Raw genomic sequence first — 12,047 nt, 5'->3', positions numbered from 1 at the left:
GAAGAACAAAATGGAAAGATTTCATTTTTATTGTTTTTCTCCCTTTAGGAGAAGGTGCAGATATTCAAAAGAGACTATAATTTACATATTGACTAAGGCCTCTTAAACAACTATAACTCCTCAGCTTTGATAGTGCATTCTGAGAGGGAGCTTATCCTACCAGAAAGAAAGGCTGCTAACAAATTCAGGTGCTCAACACATACAAGATCAAATGCTAAAATGGGGGGGCAGAGGAAGCTATTAATTAAACAAAGCTCAAAGCACTGAATTCTTCTTTTACAAAAATGAGAAATTACCTGTTAAGAAACAAAAATAAAGAAGCCGCTAAGAAATTAGCTTATATTCTCTCTAGGATTTCAGAACCTCCCTCCTACAGAGTAATTTATTATATTTGAAGACAGCTTGTGATGAATATAAAACCTGCTGACACGGCTCACATAAGACTGAGAAAAAGATGTAGATATTTTATTTTACATTAACTTTAAACAGATAGAAGAGGATATAAAAAAAACCTCAACTACAATGTAAAAATAACAGTTTTACTATTTTACATAAGAATTGCTTTTATGCCATTTAATGGCAAGGAGACTTGTAAAAGCTAAGAATGATAAAATAAACGTCACCATATTTTCAACTTCGATGCTTTGCCTGGCGCACCACTGGAACATCCCCCTGAGTGTGAGGGCGAGAGACAGCACCAGGCCAACCTGTCCAGGATTCAAAGCTAAATGAGGAAGAAGGAGGGGAATAAAGTCAATCTCATCCTCAACCAGTCACCCAGCTCCTTCTGTCACTTTACTAAGAAGACTCCTTTACATATTTAAATCATTTTCATGTACAGATACTCATATTTTACTGTTGATTTAGACCATGATACAGTGGAAAAAACTCACTATAAATTTAGAAAGACTATTAGATGCGTTTATTAATCCCAGCAGGATTGACATACACTTGACAATATATTTTTTTTATAAATTTCTTTTATTTTTGGCTGTGTTGGGTCTTCGTTGCTGGGCACGGACTTTCCCTAGCTGGGGAGAATGGGGGCTACTCTTTGTTGCAGTGTGTGGGCTTCTCATTGCGATGGCTTCTCTTGTTTTGGAGCACAGGCTAGGTGCGTGGGCTTCAGTAGTTGTGGCACTAGGGCTCAGTAGTTGTGGCGCACAGGCATAGTTGCTCCACAGCACGTGGGATCTTCCCGGACCAGGGCTCAATCCTATGTCCCCTGTGTTGGTAGGTGGAGTCTTAACCACTGTGCCACCAGGGAAGTCCCCACTTGACAATATTATATTGGTGAGGAATAATGTCATTATTCAGACTTTCGTGATTATGGTTTCAAGAATCATTATGTAATTTCACTTTCTATGTCCAATATAGCTGCAGTTGAAACCACAAAAAACAAAGCAATGGGTTTTAAGAGCCAGTGCTTTTAAATAAAAAATACTTCTCTCATTGTTTCATATTAAAAAATGAATGCTGTTACTACGGAATAGTTATGGATGGTGAATACATGCCACACACACCAACACCTGCTCATCTGGTACCCACAGCAGTGAGGATACTATTCTTTCCCATAGAGAATCTTTCTCACCTAAATACCTACAACCAAGAGATCTGACTAGCCCTAAAACTAAAACCTAAAGTGCTAAGCTGAACAAAAAACTTAATGGTAAACTTGGTTCTCTCCTCCCAACTACAGGACACTACATGGAATGTTCAGAAGGTAAGTTTGCTACAGTGGTGTAGACCTCAACCCATTCAAAGAAAGATAAAAAGATAAAAGGTCTTATCAAGACACAAATGATTTCATATGGACCACACTGTGGAGTCACACACTCAAACACTTTATTACAATTCATTAGAACCAAACAGCATGTATTAGACAAAATAGCAAGAGTTTAATCAATAACTGCAAACAAAGCTATAAACTGTAGGCATACCACAAATATTCACATCTGTACTTACTTTCTGCCAAAATCAGGGACACAAAGGTAACAACAGTGACAAAGATGGCACAGATGGCATCCAGACGCACGGCGAGCCATCGGGACGTCATCAAAAGCAAGAACCAAGCCTCTGAATTTGTGAAGCGTAATAAACATAATAAATGAGTAGGAAAACCATATTAGCTTCTTCTCATGAGGGAGAGCATTTTGCTCAGTTGAGCTACAGATTTTTACACAAGGTGGGACAGCAAAGTTACACACTCAAGGAGTCTGAAGATTCCAAAAAGCTAGGTTCTGACACAAGACAATGTATGGTAGACACACTTATCAGTCCAGGGGCTTTGCAGGAAGCATGCACTGAAAAATTCAACCCACAGATTGTAAACAGAAATACAATTCTAATAAAGAAGATGGAAAAATGGTTTCATTGGTACATTTCCTGCAGTGCTGGGCCTCAGCGCGAGGCTCATCCTCTCATAGGGCCAGCTGTTCCCAGTTCTCCAGTAGCAGAGAGCTCAGCTCACACTATGTTTCCAGTACCTTCTGCACTTACTACAGTGCCCTGCACAGCATTTATTCTTTGGAGCCAGTGTCTAAATGACCATCAGCTAACAGGATCTGCATGTGGCTTTCAAAATGTCACTTTATCTTCAAAATATAATAGAGATTGGAAAGTTGGGCCAGGATTTTATTGACCTAAAGGAAATTCTGAAATTTCTACTCAGAAAAAAACTTCACTGATACGAAGAATAATACAAATCAAGTGGGAGGCAAATCTGATCATCAGGGAATTATTTTCCTCAATCACTTCTGCTGCCCTGCATGCTCTGAAAAGAGAGTCAGCAAACTAAAGCATGTGGGCCAAGAACGGTCCACCACCTGGTTTTGTGAATAAACTTTTATTGGAACCCAGCCATGGCCATTTGCTGATGTATTATCTTTGCCTGTCTTTGTGCCACAACAGGCAAGTTGAAAAGTCACAACAGAGACAGTATGGCACACAAAGCCTAAAATATTTACTACTTGGCTCTCTGCAAAAAAATGTTTGCTGACCTGTGCTGTAAAGGGACAGATAGCCACAAGACACAGTGGTGGAAGGACAATGCAAGCCAGTCAGGAGAAAAGAAGGGGGTGACGGAGGAAGAGGGGAACACAGAGGGGATGCTGAGCGGAAGGGGTAGGGGAGACAGGTGTGCAGAGTGGGGCGTGGGACAGCACAGAGAGAGGTGCGGGCCAGCAAGTCCACCTGAGAGGGAGGTCAGGCCTCAGAAGGCAGCAAGTCTCCTCCTTCAAAATCATTTCCATAGACTTACAGACCTGAATGCAAATCCTGGTGTGTGTCGAACAGTTCCTGAAACCTCTGTTCAGCTTTGTACGCCCGGATGGTCCAGAGTCCCCTGAGAGAAGATGCTAAGTGGGAAAATACTGGGCTCTGTGCTGGGGAAGCAGAGACAGACAGACGACAGAGAAAGTCAGGGAGGCTGGATGCAAGGAAACCAACTGCTTCCCATGCTCTGTGGTCCCACATGCAGCCAATGGGCTTCCTGGTGGGCTGCCTGGTGGAGGAGGGACAATGCCTCTTCTGGAGAGGAACTTCCATGTGACCCTCCAACTCCTGCTCACACCAAGCTTCACTTTAACAATCTGGAAATGAAAGATTCTCTTTGAGCCCATCTTTGACCACATTTAAATCACAGCTAGATGTAGATAAAGAAATTCTTTACTATCTCATTCATGAACGTCCTCCTCGCACAGAGCCTCCCTCCAAATTCTTCCCTGACTTCCCTCCAGTTGGAAATTGTTCACTCGTTTTTTAAAAGTATACTGAAGTATAGTTGATTTGCAATAACGTGTTAGTTTCAGGTATACAGCATAGTGATTCAGTTATTTTTTTCTGATTGTGTTCCATTATAGGTTATTACAAGATATTCAATAAAATTGCCTGTGATATATAGTAAATCCTTGTTGCTTACTTATTTCATGTATGCTGGTGTGTACCTATTAATCCCATACTCCTAATTTGTTCCTCCCTCCCACCCTGCCCCCTTTGATAACCATAGGTTTGTCTTCTATGTCTGAGTCTGTCTCTGCTTTGCATATAGAGTCATTTGTATTATTTTTTACATTCCACATATAAGTGATATCGTATAGTATTCGTCTTTCTCTGACTTACTTTACTAAGAGTAATATTCTCTAGGTCCGTCCATGTTACTGCAAATGGCATTTCATTCTTTTTCATGGCAGAGTAATTATTGTTCACTAATTTTTGAGTCAGTAGCATTTTTTAAATTAATTAATTAATTAATTTATTTATTTTTGGCTGTATTGGGTCTTTGTTGCTGCATGCAGGCTTTCTCTAGTTGCGGTGAGCAGGGGCTACTCTTCATTGCGGTGCGCAGGTTTCTCACTGAGGTGGCTTCTCTTGTTGCGGAGCATGGGCTCTAGAGCACAGGCTCATGGGCTTAGTTGCTCCATGGCATATAGGATCTTCCTGGACCAGGGCTCCAACCTGTGTACCCTGCATTGGCAGGCAGATTCTTAACCACTGCGCCACCAGGGAAGTCCTGAGTCAATAGCATTTTAAAGATTAATTCTCTCTGAGAGTCCTCACCAGCTGTGTGTGTTGTCTTCACCTTAGATTAGTAATCTAAAGGCTGGGGTAAAATCAGTTTATCCTCCAAACTGGAACAGTACCAGGCACAGGACAGGGTGAGATAAGTAAGTTAAACGGACAGTCTGTTGTCTCCTGCATCTCAGGGCTTTCCCTGCACCTGCACCAAGAGTCTCTTTGCAGGTCACAGAGCACCTGGGTATCACATTTGCCCTTGTGTCTACAGGACCTGTGCAGCCAAGGGGTCTTTGAATAGTCTTGACTTCAGCTCTGGGAACCTGATGGATGTTTTTATAACTGCCTGCTGGATACTTGCCCTGGTGTTTGGAGGTCGCTGTGGCATGTGACACTGGCATCACCCTTTTAGAATCTGACTGTGGCCTTAGTGGCCATTCTCTTTTGAGTGGCTTCGTGTGGGTTTGGAGCCTGGTATCACATGATTGGCCATTTGTTTGCTGCCATCTTCTCTAAGAGCATACTGACCACGAGCACAGGGTCAGGCTACTGCCCCTCAGGGAACAGGTGGGCCGCAGGCTGCTGGGCAGGAAGGACCGCTTATGGTTTTCATTCCCCACTGTGAATGAAGCTGTAGCTTGCTATTGTCAGGGGTAGACTGCGAGCCTTTGACCTCTGTCTGGGATGAGTGATAACTTGTGCTGTATCAGCAGGAAATACTGACATCACTTTGTTATTTGTGTATTTTTTAGAAAAGACCTGTTAGGAAAACCTGGGCATTTAGTGGAAGTTTAGATCACTTATCTTGCAGGAGGCTACAGAGGCTTTATAAAATGATGGGGGACTTCCTAGGTGGTGCAGTGGGTAAGAATCTGCCTGCCAATGCAAGGGACACGGGTTTGATCCCAGCCCCAGGAAGATACCACATGCCGCAGAGCAACTAAGCCCATGCGCCACAACTATTGAGCCTGTGCTCTAGGGCCCGTGAGCCACAACTATTAAACCCATGTGCCGCAACTACTGAAGCCCACACGCCTAGAGCTGGTGCTCTGCAACAAGAGAGGCCACCGCAGTGAGAAGCCCATGCACCACAAGGAAGAGTAGCCCCCACTTGCGCAACTAGAGAAAGCCCGTGTGCAGCAACAAAGACCCAACAAAGCCAATAAAATAAATAAATAAATTTATAAAATGATGGGGAAAAAGAATCATGGGGGAGAACTCCAAGTTATTTTCAGGGCCTGACTCCTTAGCCCAGCATATGAATGCCTGTCTGGGTGACAGTTCAGTCACTACCAACATGCACATGGGCACTGCAGGTGTGTGTAGTGGGTGCTGGGGTACAAATGGGCAAAGATACAGAACATCCTCTTATGTTTAGTGTCCCTGGTTCTACAAGCCAGAGACGCTGGGGCTCAGAGAGGGTGGGAAGCCCTGGGCTGTGGGCCAGCTGACCATTCCCTCAGCCCTGGGGCTCTTTCCAACTGGGACATCTGACCAGGAATTTTAACTGTTATGGGCCCTCACCTGTGATATTGCTTTAAGAAAAAAACTTTCTCTGAACGGGGACATGATCTAACATTTCCCCTTTGTACTTAATTCAGGCAAAGAGCCGAAAGGGATTTGGTGTTTTTTTTTAATCATCCAGTTGTATGCCTGTGTTCCTATTTCAGCATCCACACAGTTCTCTCTCTTCATTCTATTGAGTAACTTTTTATTTTAGCTTCCTATAACTTTGCACTTATAAGAGCAACACAAACACAGAGTGAGCTCTTGCTCCAAATAAGAAAGGTGGGAGCTCTGTACAGGCCTTTTCTGCACCCCTAGCAGGTGTCCCAACTCACCCCCCGAACTCAGTCAGTCTGGAAACAGGGTGCTCACAGGGATAACACATGAGGATTCCAGGGCCCAATACCCTGCCAGGAGGATGCTGAGAACCCAGCTCCAGAGGGTGTAGAAAACTCACTACAACCAGGCTTTCATTTCTAGAGCAAATGTTGTGACATCAACACTGTTCATTACAGGCAAGGCTTCTGAGAAGGAAGTAGATGTGGCTGTTCACCTGGGAGAATCCTGGAATGAACTCTTCAGCTTAGTCCCCCTCACCTGCTTCCCTCATTCAGGAGATCAAAGCTGCAGGTGATTCTTGCCACTAGGGATGGAGGGCAGATCGACTTTAGAAACCAGGTGTTGTCTCAGCCTTGACCACCAAGGAACCCAAACACCCCATCATCTATCTCACCTCATGCCCAAGAGTTACAGTGGTCCAGTGGAAATCAGGACCCATGAAAAGCCATCCTGTTTCTTGCAAACCCCACCTAGGAATGAGCAGGATGCCAGGATAAATGAACTGGAGAGTCTGCAAAGAAAATGAACTAGTACAGAGGGAGAGGGGATGTTGAGGCTCTGGTATCACGTTGTCCAATGTAACATCCTTTTTTCCACAAAGACTGAGCTCGCTGTCCTGAAGCAGACCATGTACCAGCCACGGTATCAGTCTGCAGTCACAGACGCATGTAACCCTACAGGTCACAAGACCGACAGGTGTGTCTTCCACAACCCTGAGGACTCTGGGGACACATCTCACAAGGTCGGCAGATCTTCCCTGGCAGGGGGAGGGCAGGGAACCGCATACAAGGACCCTGGGCTGACAGCCCTGCTGCAGGTTACTATTCACGCTACATGAGACCTACCACTTGTTACTATGTTCCTAATTCCTTCATGTTCAAGGTTCTGGTGGCTTTGGCAGTGGCTGGCAAGTACTTTACAAGAACTGACTCAAGAAATCCTCATGAGAATCCCAGAGACTGAGGGATTAAGAGCACTCACTGTCCAAGACTAAGTAAATTAACCCACCTAAGTGGTAGAGCTGGGTGTCAGACCCAACTCTGTCTTATTCCCAAGCTTGTGCTTTTAATCACAGCTGCAGTGTCTCAGAGGGAGGATAATCAGGGTTAAGGATGCTCATGTGTAACTACATGCATTTTTCTCCAGACTTTGTTATTTATGCTCAGAAAGCCCCCAAATCTTACTCAGCTTAATATCCAACAGACTTAGCCATGATGGCATATGTTATTAAGCACCGTAGGTTGAGCAAAGTCCCTGGGAATCTGCCATGAGGACCCCATAAAACAGCAGACTTGAGGATCCATGGTCTGAATACACCTGGCACATGTGCTAACCTTCTTCTAGCAATGCCCGTGGCAGACATTGCTAGCTGATCATAGCACCCTTCAGACAGAATCTGGATATGGCTTCATCACTCAGGCACTGCCAAATGCAAAGTTGGCTAGAGAAAGACAACCAAATGCCACCCTGGTTTTATGCACTGCTCTGCGACTGATCATTGCTATGCTCACTTTTGTAAAAATATGCCCCCAAATCCCATTATAATCAGCTGCAGATTTGTCATTAAGATGACAAATGTCAGCCTAAGCTTCCAGAGGCAGCTGGGCAGTAGGATATGAAAATAAATCTCGGGACTTCAGTAGTCCTTCAGAGCACTAGGATGAAGCAGGTTTATGCCTTCTGGCCACAGCAATCAAACATCCTTCTTTCTGCTGGCGGCTCCAGCAGTGACCTTAAGACATACAATCAATTAATATTTAGAGAAAACAGCAATGTTATTATTTACGGCACAGATCTACTACCTAGATACAGAAAATAAATAGTTCTAATCAACTAAAACCGCATCTGGTTATCTAGGTTTATGGAGGAGGCAATACCCAGATTGAATGTATTGTCTCACATTGTTGCAGCCTCAGGGTGAAAAAAATCCCAATATTCCACAGGAATGGTGCCAAAGTTCTCAGACTCTCTAGATCAAACACTAAGAAAATCTTGTACCACTTCTTCAAAAAATCCTCAGAAGATGCCCTTCTCTCCACTTCCATATGGATGGGAAGTGACCCTCACTCCAGACAAAGATCTCTGTCAAGTGTTCCTTCTGGAACAACCCCTCTTTGAATGTACCAGAGATCTGCTTTGCAACAAGACTGCTGAATGACCCCATTTCATGAGTGGCCTCAAATCATAAAACATCTGAAACCTTGTCTACACAGAAGACTGGATGGAGCTCATCACTTCCTCTTCTGCCTTCCCAGGTTCTACCATCCTACCAAGTCACATCGGCAGAACGTCACACACACCTGGACTCCACTGCTCCACAGTCCATCCAAACACCTCACAAAACCAGACCTCATGGGAGTTTACCTGGTTCTCCTGATGCATGAAAATTTTTTCTACAGCCTTTATGAAACTGACACCAACTATCCTTTACACAAATACTTAAGATAAATGCCTCTTAAAAGTTTTTTATTATTAGATAGGATTAAGATGGCAGAGTAGGAGGACATGTGCTCACTCCCTCTTGCAAGAGCACCGGAATTACAACTAACTGATGAACAATCATCAACAGAAAGACACTGGAACTCACCAAAAGAGACACCCCACATCCAGAGACAAAGGAGAAGCCGCAATGAGATGCTAGGAGGGGCGCAATTGCGTTAAAATCAAATCCTATAAATGCTGGGTGGGTGACTCACAAACTGGAGAACAGTTATACTGCAGAAGTCCACCCACTAAAGTGAGGGCTCTGAGCCCCACATCAGGCTTCCCAACCTGGGAGTCCAGCAATGGGAGGAGAAATCCCCAGAGAATCAGACTCTGAAAGTCAGTAGGATTTGACTGCAGGATCTCCACAGGACTGGGGGAAATGGAGACTCCACTCTTGGAGGGCACACAAAAAAGTGTGCTCACCAGGACCCAGGGGGAAGAAGCAGTGACCCCACAGGAGACTGAACCAGACCTACCTGCTGGTGTTGGGGTGTTGCCTGTGGACATGGGGGGCAGCTGTGGCTCACCCAGGAGACAGGGGCACTGGCGGCAGGGGTTCTGAGAGGTGCTCATTGGCTTGAGCCTGCCCAGAGTCCACCATTGGCCCCACCAAAGAGCCTGTAAGCTCCAGTGCTGGATAGCCTCAGGCCAAACGACCACCAGGGTGGGAACACAGCCCCACCCATTGGCAGACAAGCAGATTAAAGTGTCACTGAGCTCCACCCACCAAATTGGATTAAAGTTTTACTGAGCTCTGCCCACCCAGCCCAACCCACCATCAGTCCCTCCCATCAGGAAACACCCACAAGCTTCCTAGACAGCTTCCTCCACAAGAGGGCAGACAACAGAATCAAGCAGTATCAGCAGTATTTCATCTTATGGAACTGACAATCACAGCCACAGAAAGACAGAGAAAATGACAAGGCAAAAGACTTTGTACCAGATGAAGGGACAAGATAAAACACCAGAAAAACAACTAAACGAAGAGGAGATAGGCACTCTTCTGGAAAAAGAATTCAGAATAATATGGTGAAGATGATCCAGGACTTCGAAAAAAGACTGGATGCAAAGATTGGAAAGTTGCAAGAGAAGTTTACCAAAGACCTAGAAGAATCAAAGAATAAACAAACAGAGATATACAACACAATAACTGAAATGAAAAATACACTGGAAGGAACCAATAGCAGATTAACTGAGGCAGAAGGACGAATAAGTGACCTGGAAGACAGAATGGTGATAATCACTGATGCAGAAAAGAATAAAGAAAAAAGAATGAAAAGAACTGAAGACAGCCTAAGATACCTCTGGGATAATGTTAAACGCACCAACATTCGCATTATAGGGGTCCCAGAAGGAGAAGAGAGAAAGAAAGGACCCGAGAAAATACTGGAAGAGATTATAGTTGAAAACTTCCCTAACATGGGAAAGGAAGTCCAGGAAGTGCAGAGAGTCCCAGGCAGGATCAACACAAGGAGAAACACGCCAAGATATATAGTAGTCAAAATGACAAAAATAAAAGACAGAGAAAAGTTATTAAAAGCAACAAGGGAAAAATGACAAATAGCATACAAGGGAACTCCCATCAGGTTAACAGCTGATTTCTCAGCAGAAACTCTGCAAGCCAGAAGGGAGTGGCATGATATATTTCAAGTGATGAAAGGGAAGAACCTACAACCAAGAATATTCTACCCAGCAAGGATCTCATTCAGATTCAACGGAGAAATCAAAAGCTTTACAGACAAGCAACATCTAAGAGAATTCAGCACCACAAAACCAGCCCTACAACAAATGCTAAAGGAACTTCTCTAAGCGGGAAACATAAGAGAAGAAAAGGACCTACAGAAACAACAGCAAAACAATTAAGAAAATGGTAATAGGAACATACATATCAATAATTACCTTGAATGTAAATGGACTAAATGCACCAACCAAAAGACACAGACTGGCTGAATGGATACAAAAACAAGACCCATATATATGCTGTCTACAAGAGACTCACTTCAGACCTAGGGACACATACAGACTGAAAGTGAAGGGATGGAAAAAGATATTCCATGCAAATGAAAATCAAAAGAAAGCTGGAGTAGCAATACTCATATCAGATAAAATAGACTTTAAAATAAAAAATGTTATAAAAATATACTACATTTCTAAATAGTTTCCTCATGATTTTTTGCTTTAATATTGATGAAATACATGCATTAATAATGAGAAACTCTGGATTATTTCATCCTCTCTGATTACCTGTAGAATAGAATGATGAATCATAAAATGTGTTCCCCATTATTCTAAAACTAGGAAGTCGAATGGAGCAATAAGCCTAAATGTGTACTGAACAGATTTCCCCTCCTGTGTCCTCCTAAGGGGACTATTTTCAGCATTAGTTTTATGAACAGCTTTGTGGAATGGGGACCACAAACATCACCCCAAATACTGGTGATGATAAAGAGAAAACCAGAAAATAACCGGGTTATCATTTCAAAACATTTAACAACTGCAACTTACTTACCATCTTTTGAACATATGAAAGAATATATTTTTCAGATATGTCAGTTCTGACATATATTTCCTAATGACTCCTTGATTTTCCTAATCTTTTCCTTTCCTTGTCATTTCTGGTAACTTCAGGGGAAGAAAAATCCCGTATTTTCCGCATTAGTTCCAACAAAATGAAATATTTTATTTTTTAGAAAAGTGTTTATTGTGTGCTTACTCACTGTTAGGAAGTATGCAATGAACAAGACAGAACCGGTCCCTGTCCTCATGGTGTTCACATCTATCCTCCGTGTGCTAAAATGCAAAGCTGCAGCCGACCTGCCACCAGCTCCATTTGCCTTAAAGGGTCACACTGACTCACAGTGGCCATAATATTCAATTACCTAACGTTGACTTGGTGAGCAATTCCAGAAGCCAGAGTTTGCAGAATTTCAGGGGTCTGGTTAATTATGGCATAAATGGAAGCCAGCCTGCGTTGCCATCCCAACCTGAGAGCCCCGGTACTCACTTGCACATTCCAGGCGTTTGACATCTCGTGACGTCTCTAAGAAATATCGCCGAAGAAAAAATAAAATGATGCCAAGGGGAACCACAGGTATTGCAATCCAAGGAATCACCGCCACCATCACGCCCACCACACCGATCACAAGCAGAAATGTCTGAAATAGCGAAAATAGATAGAGGCCTCCTTGTCAAGGATTCTTTTC

The 12,047-nt window shown here is 43.5% G+C and overlaps 1 protein-coding gene across 1 annotated transcript in view; it reads right to left on the bottom strand.

The window, feature by feature from the left end:
• LOC130835552 (ATP-binding cassette sub-family C member 4-like) overlaps positions 1-12,047 on the bottom strand; it is a 169,376-nt gene that overhangs the window by 58,229 nt on the left and 99,100 nt on the right. The window contains 4 exon segments of the mRNA XM_057707190.1: positions 624-724; positions 1,966-2,076; positions 3,264-3,383; positions 11,849-11,999. Coding sequence (XP_057563173.1) covers positions 624-724; positions 1,966-2,076; positions 3,264-3,383; positions 11,849-11,999 — 483 coding nt within the window.

Source organism: Hippopotamus amphibius, chromosome 14 (assembly GCF_030028045.1).
Source record: "Hippopotamus amphibius kiboko isolate mHipAmp2 chromosome 14, mHipAmp2.hap2, whole genome shotgun sequence".
Classification (NCBI taxonomy): Eukaryota; Metazoa; Chordata; class Mammalia; order Artiodactyla; family Hippopotamidae; genus Hippopotamus; species Hippopotamus amphibius.
This window is presented reverse-complemented; position numbering and strand designations above follow the sequence as displayed.